General features: G+C 44.7%; 1 protein-coding gene across 3 annotated transcripts in view; it reads left to right on the plus strand.

The window, feature by feature from the left end:
• The window catches only part of DSCAM (DS cell adhesion molecule), a 712133-nt gene that overhangs the window by 275716 nt on the left and 411231 nt on the right, over positions 1 to 25186 (plus strand). For all 3 annotated transcript variants that reach the window (XM_040338983.1, XM_040338982.1, XM_040338984.1), the window contains exons 4-5: positions 3347 to 3493; positions 12082 to 12360. In XM_040338983.1, the coding sequence (XP_040194917.1) occupies positions 3347 to 3493; positions 12082 to 12360 (426 nt within the window). The remainder of the gene's footprint in view (positions 1 to 3346; positions 3494 to 12081; positions 12361 to 25186) is intronic.

The following is a 25186-nucleotide window of genomic DNA, read 5'->3' on the forward strand; positions in this document are numbered from 1 at the left end:
TTTGCGCGAAATTACGACGCGCCGACGTTTTGTGAAAAAAAGACTTGCGCCGCGAAAAATAAAAATTGAAAAAAAAATTCAAAAGCGACGCGGGAAAGACGGGTATACTTTTACATGGTGGAGTAATTTTCCACTTTGTAAAAGGTGCCCTATCTTTGCGACGGCAAACTAACACTCGCGGCGACGTAACAACGGGAAAAAGCTTTGTGGATCTCGGTAACTAATTTGCATACCCGACGCTGGTTTACGACGCAAACTCCCCCCAGCGGCGGCCGCGGTACTGCATCCTAAGATCCGACAGTGTAACACTATTACACCTGTCGGATCTTAGGGATATCTATGCGTAACTGATTCTATGAATCAGTCACATAGATAGAAACAGGGATACGACAGCGTATCAGGAGAAACGCCGTCGTATCCCTTTTGTGAATCTGGCCCCATAAGTGTATAACGGTGGAGTATTAATGTGCATGTCTTCAAGAGCCCCTGGTGTGAAGGCCTAATATACAGTCTCTACGTAAAGGCTGCCTTTTCTGTATACCTTATACCAGTGATGGCGAACCTTGGAACCCCAGATGTTTTGGAACTACATTTCCCATGATGCTCATGCACTCTGCAGTGTAGTTTAGCATCATGGGAAATGTAATTCCAAAACATCTGTTGTGCCAAGGTTTGCCATCACTGCCTTATACTCTGCTTCGACAAGATGGCTGCCTCAATGGTGAGTCATAAAAAGCCTCAATATTTTTCAACTAAAGTGACATGTAGTATATGATTTGCATTCCCAAAATGTCCACATTGTGTGTATGCAGATTGTACTTCCTAGAGGTGCAAAAATGAAACGTGATTTATGTTTCACAAACTTCAAGTATATGTCATTAAAATGATCATTATTTCAGTCGTTCCTCTCAGATAGGTTGTTAATAAAATATATGTGTTGTTGGTCTGTAAATCTACCTGGAAAGGTTATAATATCTGCACAGGCCCCCAGAAACAATAACTCAATATATCAGTGACAAGACGCCAGGCCCCGTTTTCTTACAAATGACATAAATATGCAGCCAACGTGGTAAAGAGGCAGAAGAAACATATGATTTTGCATCTACAAATCAGGAATGTTTTTTTTATTAAATGTACAGGGAGAAAAGAGTGTTTTACTCAGATTGGTACATCAATGATAAAATAGTAGTGTTAGCCATGATCTGTCAGATCTCTTTCATTCAGCCCTCAGGCTAAACAGCACAGATGGACATGTCCCTCTGCTGGGCCACCGACGGCTGTCTGGATAACCAAACAGCAATTGCAATTGATTGGATACAGCTGCTGTTCGACCGAAGCAGACTTCTTTGACAAAAGTTGATTGAATGATCTTGTTTTTTCGAACAGTGCAGGGCCACCCACTGAGCGAAGTTTGGCTGGTCCAGAGAAAATTCGCTCAGTGTATGCCCAACTTTTCTCCATAGGTTTCTTGGTCAATGAGCAATTTATACCTCCTTAGATAAGTAAAGCTTTGTTTACACTAGCAGCCCTTAAACTTGAGTTTAGGAGCTTTTGGTGTTTTTTTTTGCCAAAGCTCCTAAACTATACTCCACAAAAGCCTATGTATCAATGTACACATGGGCTTTTTAGCAGAGTTTAGGAGCTGCTGCAGTTAGGGGAACTTCAACCTCCCTCTCCTGAACGGAAAAGAACTGCATTCAGGATAGGAACATTTTGACCGCCAGCCAAAGGAAAATAAACTGCCGCAAAACTGCGGCAAAAGAGTGCCGCGATTTAGCATTTTCCCGCAGCTGGTGATCAAAGTAGGCAGTGTGTACATGAAACCAGGACCTGGATCACCTGCTGGTGGCACTGAGGTTTCCAGAGTGAAAGGTTGTACTTTGGTGTCTACCAGCGGGTATCTCCCAGAAGCCAACACATCCCAGTAATTGGGCTCCACTTGATGCTAGCTGCTGGGAGGGTATTTAGTTCCTCCTCTACATTGTGTTGCAGTGTTTTTCCCTGCTAGCTATATATTGCTTGCTGTTCAATCCTGAACCTGATTCCAGCCTGATCCTGCTCAGTACCTGCACCTTGTACCCTGCTGCCTCATATCTGCTCCCCTTGTTCCCCTGATCCCAGTCCTTGATCCCCCCTTCCTTGTATCTCTGATATTACCCTGTATATTTGTGTTTCTAATTTTGTATATACTGTGTGTATGTGTGTGTGTGTGTGTGTATATATATATATATATATATATATATATATATATATATAATATAGTTTTCTAGTTAGACTCTCTGGTACTAGGTTGCTTGTTGGGTATTTTGTCATATGGTTATGGTTTACTTGTATATTCACATTTGCTGGTGTTTGAATGTGCTTTGTGTCACTGTTAATAAACTTGCTTAAATCATATATAGACTGGTGTAGCTACGCAGATCTGACCATCCCTGCAGTTGGTATCCCTGGCATAATACCCACTGAAACCAATGGATCTTTTTAGCTATTTGTAATTAGGGGATTCTTCCCACTGACCACGAATGTAAGGGGCATGCTTCCCCGCTGACCATCAAACTAATGCTCTGTGTGCTGCAAATCTGCATCTTACAGTAAATAGCAGGGGTTCCCTGAGACTAGAAAGTTCTTCAAGGGTTCCTTCATTGTGAAATCCTGGGTTAGACCCTGTGTTACATTTTTATTGCAATATGTGTCCCCTCTACAGCAAGTTTGTTGTCACCGAGACATAAAGTGAAGAGAGATCCAAACATTGTGAGCTATCACCAGAACAAGAGGGGAGGGAGAATCCACCACTGGGATTGGCAGATAGTACTTCAGGACTGAGGGGTGCTCACGCGTCATTATTCAAGTGCTGCTAGGTCCTGAAGAATGCCCCCCCCCGTCACCTGAAGAAGACAAAGTGCTGGTGACATCATCAGACTGCCAAGAAGAAGGCAGCAGGGAAAAAACGTTGCGTATAGGGGTTTAAAAATATATATATTTCAGGGGTCTACTTTGGGGGTGAAGAGGTTGCATGTCTGGAGTTCCGCTTTAAAGAAAATCTGTATTTGAAGAAAATTGGATGTCTTTGCTGCTGCCCTCTCCCTCCATAAATGCTAGTGGCCTGCCCGTCACACTCTCATTGGCAGAAGTTCTAACCCTTTTTTTTATGTACCCAAATACAAATTCATTTTTGCTGGAGTTGGGTTTTAACATAATAATAAAAAAAGTATAAAAATGCCACCCACCATATAAGTTTGAAACTGTTTCTAAACCTGACAGGTTTGATGTGAGATGTGAAATGTATGCCTTAAGGGAGGTGAGAAATTCTCCTGTAAGTAATCCTTCTGTTCTGTTTCTTTTGCAGGATCTAGATTTCTCATTACATCATCGGGAGCCTTGTATATTACAGATGTACAGAATGAGGACGGATTAAATAATTATCGATGTACAACGCGGCACAAATATACGGGAGAAACGCGGCAGAGTAACAGCGCCAGACTGACTGTATCAGGTACAGGAATTCTTCACTCTTGTCTATGGCAGCCTAGCCCCAAATGACCCCAACGAATGTTCTACGCATATAGCTAGATTCACATAGAGTTAGGCCGGCGTATCAGTAGATACGCCGACCTAACTCCGAATCTGCGCCGTCCTAAGTTTAAGTGTATTCTCAAACAGCTTGCGCCGTCCTATCTTAGGGTGCAATATTTAGGCTGACCGCTAGGTGGCGCTTCCATTGCTGTCAGCGTAGAATATGTAAATCACTAGATACGCCTATTCACGAACGTATGCCCGGCCGACGCAGTACAGATACGCCATTTACATAACGCATTATCAGGCCTAAAGTTATTCCATCAAATAGCTGGAATAGTAATGTTAAGTATGGACGCCGTTCCCGCGTCGAAATTTGAAAATTTTACGTCGTTTGCGTAAGTCGTCCGTGAATAGGGTTTTACGTCATTTACGTCCACGTCGAAATCAATAGGACCGTGAGGCGTACTTTGCCGCAATGCACACTGGGATATGTAGGCGGACGGCGCATGCGCCCTTCGTAAAATACGTCAATCACGTCAGGTCAAGCCCCATTAACCTAAAACACGCCCCCTCAGCCGAATTTGAATTAGCCGCCCTTACGCCCGCCCGATTTACGCTACGCTGCCGTAACTTAGCAGGCAAGTACTTTGTGAATCATGTACTTGCCTCGCTAAATTACGGCGGCGTAGTGTAAATGCCATACGCTACGCCGCCGCAACTATGCGCTCGCCATCCTGAATCTAGCTAAAAGTCTTCTATAGTCACACCAGCTAAGACATTTCTAATTGTTGCTATGGCCAACTTTATGGGATCTATTTATAAAAAAAAATATTTGCTTGGTGAATGCCTCATCGTTTGTGCAGACATAAAGTGATTGTAAAGGATCGTTTTTTGTTTTTCTTTTAATAAAAGACATGTCATACTTGCCTCCTCTGTGTAAGGATATTGCACAGAGTTGCCCTGATCCTCCTTTTCTGGGGTTCCCTGACAGCGCTCCTGGCTCCTCCACTTCGAGTGCCCCCATGGAGACCCGCATTCCCTGGGGGCACTGCATCCATCGACAAAGACAGGAGGACTCGGCCCCGCCCCGGCTCCCATGTCACTGGATTTGATTGACAGTAGGGGGAGGCAATGGCTCCTGCTGCTATCAATCTATCCAATGAGGACGTGAGACAGTAGCTGGAACCGCTGTGCTCATCCTTGATGCTGGAACGATCGGGTTTGTGTAACAAAAAGGGGGGGGTCTTGGGGGCCCCTGCAGCACAAAAGGTTTTCACCTTAATGCATGGAATGCATTAAGGTGAAAAACCGTGAGGGTTTACAACCACTTTAATAAGTAATACCAGTAATGTGTGAGCTGTCAATTTCTATTTAATGCCTTCCATTCATTCTAAAATCAAATATTAAATAGAAAGCAAATTTGGAAGTACAATATAAAGAAATTCTCTTCAAAACCAAACTAATAGGACTTTAATGGTACTACTCTAGATTATATAAAAGTAAAAAAAATATATTTTGGCCCATTAAAACCCTATTTTGAAAAAAAATGTATTCACATATTCTCAACATTATGATTAATTCATATACTGATGTCATCCATGCAGTATACAGAGAATTCCAACATCAATTATAACTAGGGTGGCCACATTTCCAAACTACCATTCAGGGACACCCTCCCATCCCAAAAATCAGCTTGTGCTGTAACGAATCACAGCACAGTGATTGGACACAAGAGGCGGGATTTATGATTTCTCCAATCACAAGCAGGGGGCGGGGATTGTGCTCCTCCAGGCACTGTACTGTCAGTGAATAAAGCAGTGATGTGGCGGACTTTTTTTTATTCCGCGACACTGTATTGTCTTAGAATGAATGTGCCCAGGACAGACCTGCAAAATGCGGGACTGTCCCGGGCAATCCAAGGGTAATGGATGAAATTTCCACATTCAACACGTTTCACAGGTCAATATCTGCTTCTTCAGGAAGGATACATATTTTCCATTTGTCTGCAAATATAAACAAGGAAAATCTAGGTTCCACTCCTTTACATTGTTTAAAATAATCTCTTCAGATTACCTGAAAGAACATCAAAATGGTTATTTGTTAATACCGAATTGGAGAAAAGTCCCTCATGGATAGACAGGCCCAGATTCTAGGGTATAAGCCATGTAAGGGATGGTCACCCTCAATACCAGAGCAGGAGTTTGACATGCAGGATACTATGTGATGGAAAACAAAATATAATGTAATGAATGGATCATGTAAACAATTTCATAACATACCACCAAAAAAAAAGATACCATTAGGTTAAAAAAACAACAACAACAAAAAAAAAAAACTTGTTATAATCTCGAGTAAAATGCATTTTTTTTTTTTACTTTTATATGATCTGGAACATGGGCACACCCTAATCATGCTGTGTCTTCAGTCCCTTTCTCTGTCTCAAAAGTGAGACATCAAGGATCTGTTCAGATCCCTGATATTTCACCAAAGCCCCCCCAATAGGCTCCTAAAAAAAAAAAGTGTAAAAACAAAATGTAAATAAAATTTGCAAAAAATAATAAAATACAAATTATAATAAAAAAATAATAATAATGAAAATGTACTACTGACACCGTCCACTGCTCTACTAACACCAACCTCTGCCCTACTGACATCATCTACTGCTATATATATTTATATATATATATATATATATATATATATATATATATATATATATATATATATATAATATATATTATATATACACATTTACATACACTGCATATACATACACACAGGTGTGTTTGAGCTTTTGAGGTGCACCACCTATGGTTTTGACTGTGCAATATGTGAAGAGCTGCATTGATTGCCACCGCTATATATTAGCACCTGTAATTATAGGTCATCCAGCGACAACAGTAATTCTAAGGCCTCGTACAGACGGGCAAACATGTCCGCTGAAAACGGTCCGCCGTACCGTTTTCAGCGGACATGCCCGCCCGGAGATTTCTGTATGATGGCTGTACACACCATCATACAGAAATCAGAGTCAATCCGCGCAGACAGACAGCGCGGTGACGTGTTCGCGCCGTCGACGCGGCGACGTGCGCAACGCTGAAAGGTCAATGCTTCCACGCATGCGTCAAAGTCATTCGACGCATGCGAGGGATGGTGGCCGCTCGGACATGTACGGGAGGTCTGTACAGACGACCGAATATGTCCGACGGACAGGATTCCAGCGGGCATGTTTCTAAGCAAGTTTAGAAACATTTGCCTGCTCAAAAACGGTCTGGCGGGCAAATGTCCGCTGGAATCCTGCCCGATCGGCCCTACACACGACCGAACATGTCTGCTGAAACTGGTCCGCGGACCAGTTTCAGCAGACATGTTCGGTCGTGTGTACGGGGCCTAAAGTGCACAGCATGAAATCTGGTTTGTTCTGCACGATTTAAATTGCAGTAAAAGTGTACAAGAAAATTTGGCGGGAGTTACATAGTCAAAGCAGAAGGCTACATGGAAAAATCTGAGCATACAAGAAACCGCGTCTTATGCCTCGTACACACGGTCGGATTTCCGAGAAAAAACTTCCGACAGGCTTTTTTTCTCGGAAAGTCCGGCCGTGTGTAGCCTCCATCTGACTTTTTTTCTCGGAAGTCCGACGGACATAAGATAGAGAACCTGTTCTCTTTTTTTCCGACGGACTCACGGCGGATTTTTGCACGGTCAAAAGTCCGACCGTGTGTACGAGGCATTAGAATAGATGTTCTAAATCCGAAAGATTGCATTCAGGGTCGGGTGTGCCAACATAAACACTTTTCATTTATTTATCTAGAAAGGTGGTGTTATCCTTCAATTAGGATTTCATGGGTTTAATGACACTTGGGGTTTTATCGTTCTTCATATGCATAGGAGGCCGCTGAGAAGATAACCACATTTGAATTATTAATATTATTTATCGCAGATGGGGATTCATTTCCTCCGTGACAGATCTGGGGAGGCTTTGGAGGTAATCATGCAGGTGGTTAACCAGAATCTCTGGAGCCACAATCACCTTAGATAACCTGTCTTTGAGCTCAGCATCCATCTATACTACAATGAATATCGTCCCCGCATTCCAGGGATGAGCACGGCATGACTCATAGAACATACAAAATATGGAGGCTCATTGGACGCTGTCTGTAACTTTGAGGGATAGGTTCAACTTGATGGGCTCATTTTATTTTTTTCCAATTATGATGACAAGGTAGCTGATAATGATGTTGGACCAGACAGTAAATGTACTGTATTCTATTCATAGATTCTCTTTATGTAGTGCGGACATTTTATTCCATTCTTTGCTAGCGCTGTATTTACCATAAGACACTCGAAAAAATTACATGGTTACTAAAAACTGTGCCATTTTTTTCTGACTTAAACGGTTTGTAAAGACATAACTTCAAATAACCCCCAAAGCTCCCACTCCCCCAGGTCCCAACATTAATTTGTCAACTGGCCTAGTCATCTTTTATTATTCCCTATAAAAGGGCTCAAAATTTCAAGTCCTGAGCTACTAGCCAGGACTCAAGAGTTACTCGCCACCAGTTGCCCCACCTAATTCATACACTGCCCTGCGCCTAATTGCACCGGTAAACACGCCCTCGTAGATTATCTCATGGAATGACAATGTTTTATGCAGAATCAAGTTACAAAATTAAATATTACCAACAACAACTTTAACAAAATGGGACAGGGCACTGGGGGCAGACCAGAGGGACAGGGCACTGGGGGCAGACCAGAGGGACAGGGCACTAGAACTGGGTCTCTTCCCCATTCTCTTGCTGTCTCCTCTGCAACTCCCATCCATCCTCTCTCTCTCTCCCATTCATCTCATCATCAGGAGCCTGTGTGTGCGGCTCCACGCTTGCATGTCCCCACTTCCCCCTTTTATTCAGGCTGGCAGAGAGGAGAGGAGCTTCAGCACAGCGGGAGGGAGTACAATCCAGCACTGAGATCCACACAACTGCACAGCCATTGACACCATAGCACAGCGCACACTGACAGCGCACAGTACACATTGAGACCAGTCTGTTCACAGTGCTCAGGCTAAACTGTTGGACACTTACATAGAGCACAAGGAGAAGAAAACTGCACAAACTAGAAGGCTGCCGCTCTCATGTCAGGGCAACTTTCAGTGCGCGATGCACCGGAGTGGTAATTTTTGCAATCCTCCACCTCACTCATTACTTTCTGCTCTCCAGCTACATTGGTCGGGGCCAGGGGGAGGGGGGCAGGCTCAGAGAGGTCATACTGTTAGGTCCCATGGCTTAATGAGAATTGTAAGGAGAGCACCTGTGCACTGCTCTGCCTGTGCGCGGCTCACCAGACTACTTTTCCTGAGCATGCACCTTTCCTCTTCGGCCGCCAATCTCATCGGGACTTACTCGCCCCCAGCTTAAATCCACTCGCCAAATGCTAGTAGGCGAGTGGAAATTTTGAGGGCTGCCCTATAACATCACAAGGCTTTTAAAATGTTTGCGGGGCAGCTGCTAAAGTGGGTATGGATATGTTATACATACAGTGGGGAAAATAATTATTTGATCTCCTGCAGATATTGTAAGTTTGCCGACTTACAAAGAAATGAAGGGTATATAATTTTATCATAGGTGTATTTTAAATGATAGATACAGAATATCAACCAAAAATCCAGGAAAAAAAAACACATGATACAAAGTTATAAATTGAGTTGCAGTTCAGTTAGTAAAATAAGTATTTGATCCCCAAGCAAAACATGACTTGGTACTTGGTGGAGAAACCCTTATTGACAAACACAGAGGTAAGACATTTCTTGTAGTTGGCTACCAGGTTTGCACACATCTCAAGAGGGATTTGGTCCACTCTTCTTTACAGATCTTCTCTAAATCTTCTTGGCTGTCGTTTGGCAACTTGAAGTTTCAGGTCCCTCCATAAATTTTCTATAGGATTAAGATCTGGAGACTCCATGACCTTATTTTGCTTCTTCTTATGGCACTCCTTTGTTGCCTTAGCGGTATGTATTGGGTCATTGTCATGCTGGAAGACCCATCCACAACCCATCTTCAGTGTTCTGGCTGAGAGAAGAAGGTTCTCATCCAAGATTTTACAATACATAAGCATAATGTTTCCACCTCTGTGCTTTACTGTAGAGATGGTGTTCTTAAGGTCATAGTCAGCAAACACGGCATTAAGGCCTTGTACACACGACCGAACATGTCTGCTGAAACTGGTCCGCAGACAGATCCGACCGTGTGTACAGCCTAGCAGACAGGTTTCCAGCAGACAAAAGTTTTAAAGCATGCTTTAAAACTTGTCTGCTGGAAACCCGTCCGTCCGACATGTCCGCTAGTTAGTATACCTAACCAGCGGACAGAAATCTCCCGCATGCGTCGAATGAATTTAAAGCATGCGTGGAAGTATTTTACTTCCTGGTTTGGTGACGTGGCGGCGTCAACGCCACGTCACCACGCTGTCTGTCCGCAGGGATTTCGGTTTGATGGTGTGTACAGCCATCAGACCAAAATCTCCCAGCGGACATGTCAAAGAGCTCAAATTTTGGTCTCTTCTCCCAATCCTTCTCTGAATCATTTAGATGTTCATCGGCAAACTTCAGATGGGCCTGTACATGGTGCTTACTTGAGGCGTTGCAGGATTTCGATCCATGTCGGTGTATTGTGTTACCAATGGTTTGTTTGGTGACTGTAGTCCCAACTGCCTTGAGATCATTCACAAGCTTCTCCTGTGTAGTTCTGGGATGATCCCTCACTTTTCTCATTATCATCCTTACCCCATGTGGCGAAATCTTGCATGGAGCTCCAGACCGAGTGCGATTGATGGTTATTTTGTATTTCTTCCATTTGCGAATAATCTTTCCAACAGTTGTCTCCTTCTCACCAAGGTTCTTGCTGATGGTCTTGCAAGCCCATTCCAACCTTGTGCAGGTTTACAATCTTGTCTTTGATGTTCTTTGACAGCTCTTTGGTCTTGCTCATGATGTTGAGGTTTGAATGAAATAAAGAGATTCTGTGGATAGGTGTCTTTTATACACATAAATCAATAATTGGAAAATCGTGAGAAATATAATCAAAAAAAAAGTTTGTATGAGCTGTGACCTGGAAAGAAAATACTTGCTGATGGTCTTGTAGCCCATTCCAGCCTTGTGCAGGTCTACAATCTTGTCTTTGATGTTCTTTGACAGCTCTTTGGTCTTGCTCATGATGTTGAGGTTTGAATGAAATAAAGAGATTCTGTGGACAGGTGTCTTTTATACACATAAATCAATAATGTATGAGCTGTGACCTGGAAAGAAAATACGATTTCAAATGAGGGGAAATCTAAGGCTTGTTTGGTCATATTTCTAAATAGATGGCACCATCGGATTACAAAACGCACAAAATTTCAGATTTTCAAATAAATATTCATTCAGAGTCCGACCCATGTATAGCCTGCATAAGATAGATGACACCCCATTAGACATGGGCATTCGTCCAAATGCATTTTCGTCCGAATTTCAGGTATTTTCGTTATCGTTTTAACATAAAAAAAAGCTTTTTCGTTTTCGTTGCTACAACAGTTCGATATAGATAGGAGATTCATCATGACGCTGACAATGGCAATCTGTTTCTATTGATCCTGCGGTCGAATGTGCCTAACCTAAACTCTTTTAGTCCAAGATTATTCAACATAGAGAGAAAAGATTCGACATTATAGAGACAGTGTTGGAGTAGACCATTCGACATGAATGACGAAGATTCAACGAAGCAGCGAAAACCATACAAACGTCGAATCTGTCAGTTGAAGGCTTATGGTGTCTGTCGAAAGTTCTAAGAAGATTCGACAAGCAGCTAAACTGTACGACGCCGCAATCGTACATTTCCGGTCAAATGCTTGGCCCATAGGCTATAGAAGAATTTGATCGTTGGTTGACTAGTAATAATAATTGATAAACATAATTATTACTAGTGTCATACAACATTAGAATTCTACTATAGTTTGTAAACGGAACACTTGACCGGACATGTACGATTGCGACGTGGTACAGTTTAGCTGCTCCGTCTAATCTTCTTAGAACATTCGACAGACAACCTAAGCTTTCAATGTCAGATTCGACCTTAATTCGGATTTTCGGAGAAATGCATTATGTAACGAAACAAAATAAATCGAAACGAATTTCGGGAGTAACTAAATAAATGTATTTTTCGACAAAAACTAAATTCCGAAATGAGCACATGTCTACACCCAATACCTCTGAGAGTAATATAAAGCCAGTGGGTGATTTTGGAAGGCAGAGGTTGACCAGTTGGGAATTTAGCAAGATGGCCTTCTGTTTTAGATATGTAGACTGACATCTTAATTTTTTTGTGTCTGCTGGTTTCATACTGTATGTGGTCTTGACAAAATTGGTAACATGGTGAACTCGCTTGTATAAAAGCTCCAACAGATCACACTGGTATCAGGCTACTAAAACCCTAATACATTTCACATTTGGCCCCTTATTTTTAAGACATCATTCTGTAGCCTTCAAGCTAGACGTTCATAGTAACATTTTGTACCTTGTCATTTCATTTTCAGATCCAGTCAATTCAGCTCCAACGATTATTGATAAGTTTGAACACCTGACAGTAATGGCAGGTCAGAGAGTGGAGCTGCCATGTAAAGCCTCTGGATACCCGATACCCCACACCCGATGGCTAAAGGACAATGTCCAGCTTGAAATGGGCAGCAGGTTCCGGAACACAGTTGTAGGTTTGCTGATTGAAAACACCCGATCGTTAGACTCTGGAACGTATATCTGTGAAGTATGGAACAGCTATGGCAACGCAGAGGTGATTGGATCTCTGTATGTGAAACGTAAGTAAAATAAAAACTTGTATACTACACAGACAACTGTTTTTTGATTGCCAGCTGTACTGGGGTTTTGTTAGATGAGAGGGTATGGGTATAGCAGTAGTTCAACGAGAATAGAGACATCAGAACAATTTTGAACTTTTGAATTGGAAAAATTCTGAAAACATTCCCAGCACGTTTCCAAAAAGACCCAGAATTCCCTGGGGCGATCCCTTTTACCTGAGCTCAGGCCCAATCCATTCCCCAAACTAACCAATCCTTACGTGACCATCACCTTGTCCAGTACCTGGCCATGCCCCCATCAGTCAAGGCTCTCTTTCCCTAAGGGACTCAAGAGGCCTTCATCATTAACAGACAGAAGATGATATGCTTCTTATGCCTGTGCTTTGCTGCTGAATTCCCTCATGTGACTTCAAGCCTTGGCAAATGTCAAATGGTTTATGACTGCCAGGATACTTTCTAGATGTTTCACATTCTTAAGGCCCATACACACGATCTGACTTTTTGACAACAAATGTCCGACGGACCTGTTTTAGCAAACAATCCGACCGTGTGTACGCTCCATCAAACTATTTTTTCCGCTTTTTCATCAGTCAAATGTTCACTGTGAGAACAGACAAACTTTCTGGCAACAAATGTCCTACATCGGCTAATCCGATCGTGTGTGCACAAGTCCATCGGACTAAAGTCCAAAGTACAAACACACATGCTCAGAACCAATGCTAAAGATCAGACAACAATAGCAGAAGTTGCCCACAGGGTGGTGGCAAAGAGCAGAAAAACCACGTAGTACGTCAATTACGTTACTACGTTTGTGTTTGTTGGCTGAAAAAATATATTATATTTTTTTTACCATTCATATAACAAAATTCCTTTTAATTAGTTTTGTCTTTTTTTTTTTATTGTCTTACAAAAAGAAAAACTGAAAAAAAGAATAAAAAAAAAGCATTTTTTTTTTTCATTTACAACTAACTTTGGTATGCTTTGCACCAGAAAAATTATAGAATAAAAGGTATACTTTTAATTTACAGCAAAAAGGAAATATAAAAAGGAAATATAAAAAGGTATGAGAGTTGAACTGGTTAAATAAGAAAGAGGATAAGTTCTCCTTTAAGTATTTTATATAATAAGAGGTATTAGGATCAGAGGCGTTGCTAGGGGGGTGCGGGGGGTGCGGCCCGCACCGGGTGACACCCGCTAGAGGGGTGACACCATCCCGTTTTAAAAAAAAAAAAAAAAAAAAAATTTTTTTTTTTTTTTTTTTTTTTTTAGCTGACATGCCCAGCACTGCTAGGCATGTCAGCTAAAAAAAAAAAAAAACATTAAAGGAAAAAAAAAAACGGGACGCACCCACCAGAGGGTAACACCAAGAGCAGGACAGGAGGGGCGTGAAGAGATGAGAGTGTGCCGGCTTATGTCTGCCCGATGGCAGTTTAACATCATGTACATCGGTACACAAATCACTGCTGAAGTCAGACCCTGAAGAGCACTTGCAGAGCTGCAGCAGGGTGCTGAGTGCAGGAACGCTCCCTGTGTGCCTCCTACACTCGGCACTAGTAGACATCTATTACTTCTCTATCAGGAGTGAACTCCACTGGACAGAGCATTTCTAGTCCCCGCCTCTGTCATGATGTCATTCAGAGGCTGGGACAGGAAGAGAGAGGCACCGCGAGGGAGCTGCATGTTGCTGTTATCAGGTAAGTGAGCAGTGACATACAGAGCAGAATGTATGTGTAATGTTGCAGTGACTGGACTGGTTACTGTCTTGAGAACTGTGGTGGGTTTTGTCAGTGGGTTTCAATTAACTAACACTGCCATTAGCTAGTAATGTGTAGCATGAAGGGGTTAATGTACTGACACTGGCCTCTAATTCAGTATGAGGTCTTAATGAACACTACCATTGATCTCAAATGCATTAGTAACCAGTAGCAGTTAATAAACCCCTTTGTGCTGCATTAGTGGCCAGTGTTAATTAACCCATTCATGCTCTAATACAAAGTGGTTAAATAACACTAACCACTAATAAAGCACAAAAGGGTAAATTAACACTGGCCACCACTGCATTAATGATCAATGGCAGTGTTATTTAACCCCCTTGTGCTGAATTAGTGTCCAGGGTTAATAAGCCCCTTCATGCTGCAGGATTTAAAATAGCCTAATGCCACTGACCATCTATGCTGGGGGCTATTATTGTAGCTACTGCACCAACCCCTGGTGCAGCCAGAGTCAGACCAGTGACACTAATGTGATGCCAGGGAGCTGCTGTAAGAAGCAGCAGAGCACCTCCCAGATCAAGAAGGTACTTGGCATCATACATGGACACAGACCTATCCTCAGATACCGTCCTCTCTCTCTCTCTCTCTCAGCCGTCCTCTCTCTCTCTCTCTCAGCCGTCCTCTCTCTCTCAGCCGTCCTCTCTCTCTCTCAGCCGTCCTCTCTCTCTCTCTCTCTCAGCCGTCCTCTCTCTCTCTCTCTCTCAGCCGTCCTCTCTCTCTCTCTCTCTCTCTCAGCCGTCCTCTCTCTCTCTCTCTCTCTCTCAGCCGTCCTCTCTCTCTCTCTCTCTCTCTCTCTCTCAGCCGTCCTCTCTCTCTCTCTCTCTCTCTCTCTCTCTCTCTCAGCCGTCCTCTCTCTCTCTCTCAGCCGTCCTCTCTCTCTCTCTCTCTCAGCCGTCCTCTCTCTCTCTCTCTCTCTCTCTCTCTCTCAGCCGTCCTCTCTCTCTCTCTCTCAGCCGTCCTCTCTCTCTCTCTCTCAGCCGTCCTCTCTCTCTCTCAGCCGTCCTTTCTCTTAGCCCCCACCTCTCTCTCTCAGCCCCACATCTCTCTCAGATCCACTTTCTGACCACTACCCTTTCTCCCAGCCCCACATCTATCTCAGCCCCCCTCTCTGTCCACCACCCTCTCTCTCAGCCCCACATCTCTCTCAGCCCCCCTCTCTCTCAGATCCACCTCCATGTCCACTACCCTCTCTCTGAGCCCCCCCTCTCTCTCTCTTAGCCCCACTCTCTGTTCACTACCCTCTCTCTTAGCCCCACCTCTCTCTCTCAGCCCCCTCTCTGTCCACCACCCTCTCTCTCAGCCCCCCTCTCTCTCAGATCCACCTCCCTGTCCACTACCCTCTCTCTGAGCCCCCCCTCTCTCTCTCAGCCCCACTCTCTGTCCACTACCCTCTCTCTCAGCCCCACCTCTCTCTCTCAGCCCCCTCTCTGTCCACCACCCTCTCTCTCAGCCCCACATCTTTCTCAGCCCCCCTCTCTCTCAGATCCACCTTCTGACCACTACCCTCTCTCTCAGCCCCACCTCTCTCTCTCAGCCCCCTTTCTCTCAGCCCCCCTCTCTCTCAGCCCAACCTCTCTCACTCAGCCCCCCTCTCTGTCCACTGTCCTCTCTCTGAGCCCCTCTCACTCAGCCCCCCTCTCTGTCCACTATCCTCTTTCTCTGAGCCCCTCTCACTCAGCCCCCTCTCTGTCCACTACCCTCTCTCTCTCTCAGCCCTCTCTCTATCCACTACTCTCTCTCTCTCAGCCTCACCTCTCTCTTTCTCTCTCTGCCTCATCTCTCACTCTGCCTCACCTCTCTCTTTCTCCCTCACCTCTCTCTCTCAGCCTCACCTCTCTCTCAGCCTCACCTCTCTCTGTCTCACCTCTCTCTCTCATCCCCACCCCCTCTCTCTCTCTCTCTCTCTCTCTCTCTCTCTCAGCCCCATCTCTCTCTCTCAGCCTGACCTCTCTCACCCCAGCCTGCCCTGTACCACCCCAGCCTGCTCTGTGCCACCCCAGCCTGCCTTGTACCACCCCAAACAGCCCTATATCACCCCAGCCTGCCCTGTACCACCCCAGCCTGCCCTGTACCACCCAGCCTGCCCTGTGCCACCACAGCCTGCCCTGTACAACCCCAGCCTGCCCTGTACCACCCCAAACTTTCCCATGCCACCCCAACTTGCCCTGTACCACCCCAATCTGCCCTATGCCACCATAACTTGCCCTATACCACCCCAACCTGCCCAATGCCACCCTAACTTGCCCTGTACCACCCCAACCTTTCCCATGCCATCCTAATTTGCCCAATGCCACCCTAACTTGCCCTATACCACCCCAACCTGCCCTATGCAACCCTAACTTGCCCTATACCACCCAAAACTACCCTATATCACCCCAACATGCCCTATACCACCTTAACCTGTCCTATACCACCCCACTACACCAACCTGCCACTATACCACTCTATAATACCCTAACCAGCCACTATACTGCCCTATACTATCATTTGCAGGGGCTGGTTTGGGGTGCGCCCCGTGCCTGTGCGCTGCCTGCTTGGTGCTGGGCAGCCTAGACAGAGGGGGGTGACACCATGTTTTACCGCACCGGGTGACACCAACCCTAGTGACGCCACTGATTAGGATGAACTGTGGCCACTGTGACTGACATGCTAAGTGGAACTAAACTGGAAAACAAAGAGAGCAGCAGGGTAGTGCCATCTGCTGAGGAGTGATAATCATATACAGATGTGTATTCAATTATCTCCATAGAATGACAACACCCGCCGCAACAAAACCAACTGGATCCACAAAGACTCCCACAATACCGGGATAGAAATGTTTTTATGGCTTATAGCTATTAAGATATCTTATTTTCATATACCCCATCCATTGTTTTATCACCCAGGAAAATCATTTTAGACACATACTGTTTTGTGTACACCAGTATATTACTTCTTCCTCTTTTCTATGTTAACCACTTAAGCCCCGGACCAAAATGCAGGTAAAGGACCCGGACAGTTTTTGTGATTTGGCACTGTGTCGTTTTAACTGAAAATTGCGCGGTCGTGTGACGTGGCTCCCAAACAAAATTGGCGTCCTTTTTTCCCCACAAATAGGAGCTTTCTTTTGGTGGTATTTGATCACCTCTGTGGTTTTTATTTTTTTTGCGCTATAAACAAAAATAGAGCGACAATTTTGAAAAAAATGCAATATTTTTTACTTTTTGCTATAATAAATATCCCCCAAAAATATATAAAAAAAATTATTTTTTCCTCAGTTTAGGCCGATACGTATTCTTCTACCTATTTTGGTAAAAAAAATCGCAATAAGCGTTTATCGATTGGTTTGCGCCAAATTTAGAGCGTTTACAAAATAGGGGATAGTTTTATTGCATTTTTATAAAAAAAAATGTTTTACTACTAATGGCGGCGACCAGCGATTTTTTTCGTGACTGCGACATTATGGCGGACACATCGGACAATTTTGACACATTTTTGGGACCATTGTCATTTTCACAGCAAAAAATGCTATAAAAATGCATTGTTTACTGTGAAAATGACAATTGCAGTTTGGGAGTTAACCACTAGGGGGCGCTGAAGGGGTTAAGAGTGACCTCATATGTGTTTCTAACTGTAGGGAGGTGGGGCTAGACGTGTGACGTCATTGATCGCCTTTCCCTATATCAGGAAACACACGATCAATAACAGCGCCACAGTGAAGAACGGGGAAGGTGTGTTTACACACAGCTCTCCTCGTTCTTCAGCTCCGGGGACCGATCGCGGGACTCCAGCGGCGATCGGGTCCCGCGGCCGCGGAGCTTCGGACCAGGCGCGCGCCCGCGACCCACGGCTGGGCACTTAAAGAGGATGTACAGGTACGTTCTTGTGCCCAGCTGTGCCGACGTATATGTGCAGGAGGCGGTCCTTAAGTGGTTAATATCATGTTTTTTTTCAATTCAGTAGCATTGTATTATTTTGTACAGGGTGGGCAACTCAATATTGAACCCTACGGACTAAGACTGGGATGCCAAAGTTCATGTGTGTGTGTAAAGACAGGCGTCCCAATACTTTTGGTAATACAGTTTATAGGTTATACACCAATTGTGACATATATACACAATTAGTGTATAACCTATAAACTGTATTACCAAAAGTATTGGGACGCCTGTCTTTACACACACATGAACTTTAATGGCATCCCAGTCTTAGTCCGTAGGGTTCAATATTGAGTTGCCCACCCTGTACAAAATAATACAATGCTACTGAATTGACAAAAAAAACATGATATTAACCACTTAAGGCCCACCTTTTCTAGCTTTTACAGTTCAACTCTTCTGGGAAGGCTGTCCACAAGGTTTAGGAGTGTGTCTATGGGCGTGTTTGACCATTCTTCCAGAAGAGCATTTGTGAGGTCAGGCACTGATGTTCCTAAGGCCCCTCTCACAAAGGGCAGACTCCAAATAGATCAGCAGGGGATTTGTCTGCTGATCTGAGCAGATGAAAGGTCAATGCCTGCTCAGTTTATACAGAGCGGACACAGACTAAGCTGCCACATGAGTATCCGGGTGTAAACGGACTCCGCTGTCTAGTTACAACTGACTACCCTCCAATCCAAACCGCCTAGACAACGGAGAATGAATCTCCTTCCGTTTTTTTTTTTTTTTAAAGTGGACCAGATTGGATTAGAGGTAGACAGTTGCCGTATTTATCGGCGTATACCGCGCACTTTTTTGCCCTGAAAATCAGGGCAAAATCGTGGGTGCGCGGTATACGCCGATACCCGCTTTCCCGCGCCGAGTTTGAATACTGCTCTGACATATACCGAGCGCAGTACACTCGGGTATAGTCTGGCAGTCTCGGCTCCTTCAGCGCTCACGTCCTAGACGTACAGGGCGTCAGCGCAAGAGTTGCCGAGCCTGCCCGACAATACATGAGTGTACTGCGCTCTGTATATGTCGGCGCAGTATTCAAACTCGGCGCGGGAAACGAGCGGGGAGGATGCCGCAGAAGGACGCCGGACCCGACGAAGAGGACACCCGAAGCCGCAGACGGACGCCGGACCCGACGAGGCTGCCGATGGACGCCGCACAAGACACCAAAACTGTAAGTACAAAAAAACTTTTTTCCACAGGAATCCGCTGCAACTTTAGGGGTGCGCACTATACGCGGGAGCGCGCTATACCCCAATAAATACGGTACCTCCCGCCGGTCCATAGGGTTGAATGGAGGGTCCGATCAGGTCCGCCTGAAAAACTGACAGGCGGACCTGATCAGACCCTTTGTGTGAAAGGGGCCCAATAATATTATCCAGTCCAGGTCCCGTTCCCCTGAGCTCATTAAATCCTAAAGATGGAGGATTTTTACAACAAGCTGAAACGCGTAGGATTTCTTAGGCAACCTTATTTAAAGTAGTTTCTCTTATATTCTTTATTCCTATTTGGACCTTCTCTAGGAGTCCTAGGACAAACAGAGCTGCTAGTTGACTCCAATATAAAAATTCATAGGCCCAGATTCACAAACGACTTATGACGGCGTAACTCCATGTACGCCGTCGTAAGTCTGAATGTGCGCCGTCGTATCTATGCGCCTGATTCTTAGAATCAGTTACGCATGAATTTTTCCTAGATACGAGCGGCGTAAGTCTCCTACGCTGTCGTATGTTGGGGTGCATATTTACGCTGGCCGTTAGGGGCGCTTCCGTATATTTCCGCGTCGAATATGCAAATGAGCTAGATACGCCGATTCAGAAACGTACGTGCACCCGGCGCATTGATTTACGTTGTTTACGTAAGGCTTTTTCCGGCGTAAAGTTACCCCTGCTATATGAGGCGTAGCCAATGTTAAGTATGGACGTCAGGACAGCGTTGAATTTTGCGTTGTTTACGTTGTTTGTGTAAGTCGTACGCGAATAGGGCTGTGCGTAAGTTACGTTCACGTCTAAAGCATTGACTATTTGCGGCCTAATTTGGAGCATGCGCACTGGGATACTTTCACGGACAGCGCATGCGCCGTTCGTTAGGAGCGTCAATTACATGGGGTCACGAATCATTAGCATACGACACGCCCCCTACCAGCCTACTTTGAATTACGCGCGCTTACGCCGGCCCATTTACGCTACGCCGCCGTAACTTAGGACGCAAGTGCTTTGTGAATACTGCACTTGCCTCTCTAAGTTGCGGCGGCATAGCGTAAACAAGATACGCTACGCCCACACAAAGTTACGCCGCCCTACGTGAATCTGGGCCATAGACTTTTATTTATACGTTCAGTGATCCAGCACTCCTCATCACTTGAAGAATTAATGAGGTGCACTTTAACCACTTCAGCCCCGGAAGAATTTACCCCCTTCCTGACCAGAGCACTTTTTGCGATTCGCTTTAACTGACAATTGCGCGGTCGTGCGACGTGGTACTCAAACAAAATTGACGTCCTTTTTTCCCCACAAATAGAGCTTTCTTTTGGCGGTATTTCATCACCTCTTTTGGCGGTTTTTATTTTTTGCACTATAAACAAAAAAAAAGCGTTGATTTTTGAAAAAAAAAGCTATATTTTTTACTTTTTGCTATAATAAATACCCCCCCCAAAATTTTTTTTTTTTTCATTTTACGCTGATACGTATTCTTCTACATATTTTTGGATACAAAAAAATCGCAATAAGTGTATATTGATTGGTTTGGCCAAAAGTTATAGCGTCTACAAAATAGGGGATAGTTTTTTTATACATTTTTATAAAAATGTTTTTATTAGTAATGGCGGCGATCAGCTAATTTTTATCGTGGCTGCGACATTATGGCCGACACATCAGACACTTTTGACACTATTTTGGGACCATTGTCATTTATACATTGCTATAAAAATGCACTGATTACTGTGTAAATGACACTGGCAGGGAAGGGGTTAACCACTAGGGGGCAGGGAAGGGGTAAAAGTGTGTCCTAGGGAGTGATTCTAACTGTGGGGGGATGGGCTACAAGTGACATGACAGTGATCACTGCTCCCGATGACAGGGAGCAGAAGATCGGTGTCCTGTCACTAGGCAGAACAGGGAAATGCCTTGTTTACATAGGCATCTCTTCGTTCTACTGCTCCGTGACACGATCGCGGGACACATGCGGACATCGAGTCCACGGGTCCCACGGGCGAGGTCACGGAGCTTGCGGCAGACACGCGTGCGCCAGCCCGGCGGGATTTTCAAAGCAACGAACAGGTACGTTGCTTTGCCCAGCCAAGCCATTCTGCTGATGTGTATGTTTGTTTGGCGGTCGGCAAGGGGTTAACAACCGTGAATATCCTTTATGATAACTAAACTTACTCAGAGTGTATGTTTTCCATAGGTTCCCCCAGTGCACCTGAGACATTGTGTCGCCATGGTGGCTGTCAGTACCTTGGGATTTGGGAAGAACAGATGTGTCTGGGTCTCTAATTACTCTCCAGATAGATCTGCACTAATATCTATATAGTTCTGTCCCAGCGGGCCGCAGACCTTGTTTACCGTCTTTTCTTTCTATGTCTCGTATTGTTCACTCTCAGGGCTCATCCACACCAGAATGCACAGGATAGTGTGGGTTATATCGACTTGTCAACGTCTTCATACTACACGTTATTTTGCAATGCAATGCTTTGGTTTTAACAGGCTATGCTGAAGACTATGGGCCAGATTCAGGTACAGCGCCGTAACTTTGAGCGGGCGTAGCGCATCTCATATGCGCTACGCCAACGTAACATAGAGAGGCAAGACCAGTATTCACAAAGCACTTGGGGCCTGATCCACAAAAACCCGGCGTAACTTAATTTTTCGCGTTTAAGTTACACCGCCGCAAAATCCCTACCTAAGTGCCCGATCCACAAAGCACTTACCTAGAAATTTTGAGCGGTGTAACTTAAATCCGTCCGGCGCAAGGCGTTCCTAATCTAATGGGACGAGTCCCATTTAAATTAGGCGCGCTCCCGCGCCGGACGTACTGCGCATGCTCCCGACGTTATTTTCCCGACGTGCTTTGGGCGGTTTTACGTTGCGCCGGGTTTAGAGAATCGCGACGGGCGTAAAAAAAAAAAAAGAGTTGCGGCGGGAATTTTTTTTTTTTTTTTTTTTAAATGACAGCGACGCGGGATAGAAGGGTCTACAGGTGTAAACAGTTTAGACCTTGTAAAAGCAGCCCTAATTTTGCGACGGCAAACTAATACTTACGGAGAAAAAACGAAGTGTAAAAGCTTCGTGGATCTCCGTAAGTGCTAATTTGCATACCCGACGCTGGATTTCGACGAGAAATGCCCCCAGCGGCGGCTGCGGTACTGCATCCTACCGTAAGATCCGACAGTGTAAGTCCCTTACACATGTCGGATCTTCTGCCTATCTATGAGAAACTGATTCTGTGGATTAGTTCCAGAGATAGAAACAGGGATACGACGGCGTATCCCTTTTGTGGATTAGGCCCTTGCTCCCTAAGTTACGGCGGCGTAGCGTACATGGGCCGGCGTAAGCCCGCCTAATTCAAATTAGGAAGGTAGTGGGCATGTTGTATTAAAATTAACCGTGACCCCATGTAAATGAATGGCCGAACATGATTCTGAGTAAATGCTCAGAATCACATCGCATATACTCCCTAAGATACGACGGCTCAATGCGTACGACGTGAACGTAACCTACGCCTAGCCCCATTCACGTACCACTTACGTAAACGATGTAAAATCCGACAGCTGTTCAGACGTACATACCCTAACATGATTTACCCCTGCTTTATGAGGGATAACTTTACGCCGGACGTACGCCTTACGTAAACGGCGTAGCTTACTGCGACGGGCGCAAGTACATTCGTGAATCGGCGTATCTAGGTCAATTACATATTCGACGCGTAAATCAATAGAAGCGCCTAGCGTAAATATGCACCCAAGATACGACGGCGTAGGAGACTTACGTCGGTCGGATGGAGCCAGAATTCAGGCGTATCTGGTTTCAAGAATACGGCGCATAGATACGACGGCGCATCCGTGGACTTACACGGCGTATAAGAAGATACGTCGGCGTAAGTCGTACCTGAATCTGGCCCAATCTTTTTTTATTTTATCTTTAAAGTGGAGTTCCACCCATAAATATAACATTACATCAGTAGTTTTAAAAAAATGTCATTAGTCCTTTAAGAAATTTTTTTTTTTTTTAGATGCCTTCAAAGTGTTGTTGCTAGGCAGAATAGTTAATCTTCCCATTTCCTGCACCTTGGTGCTTAAGCTTCCTAACCTACACCGCACAAACTCCTGGGAATGTAGTGGGTGTAACTTTCCAGGAGTCTGTGCACTCCCCAGTCTCGAAGAATCATGTGACTTGGACAGTACAGGTGCTGAAACCTGATCTGACACTGCTTGTGCAGCACTGAGCATGTGTGAGATCTGCAAGGCTGAAATCCAGGAAGTCATACAGTCTGGCTTCATGATGCCCACACTTAAGATGGCCCCAGTCAATTTCTATTTTATAAAATGTCTAAATGCTGTAACAACCTAACAAAACGGACCTTAGTTTACAGACTAACTTTACTAGACTACATTAAGCTTGTGTATTACAGGGGTATTTATATTTAGAAAGTGAACTTGTGGCCGGAACTCCGCTTTAATTATTTGGTTGCACAGGAAATGACTGCTAAATGAAAGACAACTGTTGTGAGCCATCAGTGCGATCCTTCCCCAGTCCAGGGTTGCTGGAGGTTATTGTACAGCATCCAACGTGGCTTTTCAAGATAATGACTTGACACCACAGCCCTAGGGAAATCGATAAAGACCAGACAGACTGTTAACTGCAGGTGGCATCCATTGATTTCCAGACTGGACCAGTGCATAGAGCCGATGCTGCCCTCCTGAGATCGAAGAATCTTGCAACTACACAAAAGATAAAACAAAGGCAGCAAAGGCCTAGTGCATTATCACTGGCCTTTTATGTAGGATAAACAAGTGCCTACTCAAAAAAGCAATGAATATAACAGTGTTGTACATAAACTCCAGAACTGAAGGCTCTTCAACATAACAAAATACAAATACAAAGATTGAAAACCCAACAGACGTGTTTTGGGGGCTATACCCTCTTCTTCAGAGCTCTTGAGGTGGACCTGTGGAGGTGGTTAGTCACCTGCCTGGCCCTGTTCTCTTTCCTCCTCCCCTTATTAAGGAGGATAGGATGATTGTTTCCCTCTTTCTTTTTTCAGCGATGTCAAGAAGTCCAGACTAGTTTTGCTCTGATGAAGGGAGTATAGCCCCCAAAACGCATCATCGTTAGTTTTCATTTATATTTCCTTGTGTTAAAGACCTTTTGGTTCTGGAGTTTACATACCATGCAGTTATATTCATTGCATTTGTGAGTATGCACTCTTTTATCCTAAATAATATAGTAATGATAATGCACTAGGCCTTGCACCCTTTGATTTATCTTTTGTGTAGCATCCAATATGGGCCTGTCGGCTGTTAACATTAAGGTCTCGTGCACCCTGGACATTTCACCCCTGTGCATGTGATCCCCAGGAAAAGGGCACAGTTTCAATACACATTAACATGTCTTGCATTACAGCAGTCCCTTGAGAGGCACACTACAGCGGTAATGGACACTGCTGTACAGGGGAGATATAAGGTGGTTCAGGGAGACTGATAAGCAATCAGATGTGCAGGGGGGGGGGGGGCTCTGATAGGCGACACAAATGTGTGTGGGGGGCTCTGATAGTGACAGTTTGGGGGCTCTGATAGGCGACACAAATGTGTGTGGGGGGGGGGGGGGGCTCTGGTGGGGACACAAGTGTATGTGGGGGGGCAGTGATGGGGACACAAGTGTGGGGGGGATCTTGTGGGGAGACAAATGTGGGGGGGCTCTAATGGGAGACGCATATTTCAGGGGGGCTCTGATAGGCGACACAAATGTGTGGGGGTGGGGGCTCTGATAGTGACTCTAGTTTGGGGGCTCTGATAGGCAACACAAATGTGTGTGTGGGGCTCTGATAATTAATAATAATAATAATAATAAAAAATTGGAACACAAATGGGCAGGGGGTCTCTAAAGGAGACACTGGTGTGGGGAGGTGGCTCTGAGGGGACACAAGTGT

This window comes from Rana temporaria, chromosome 2 (genome assembly GCF_905171775.1).
Source record: "Rana temporaria chromosome 2, aRanTem1.1, whole genome shotgun sequence".
In the NCBI taxonomy this organism is placed as follows: Eukaryota; Metazoa; Chordata; class Amphibia; order Anura; family Ranidae; genus Rana; species Rana temporaria.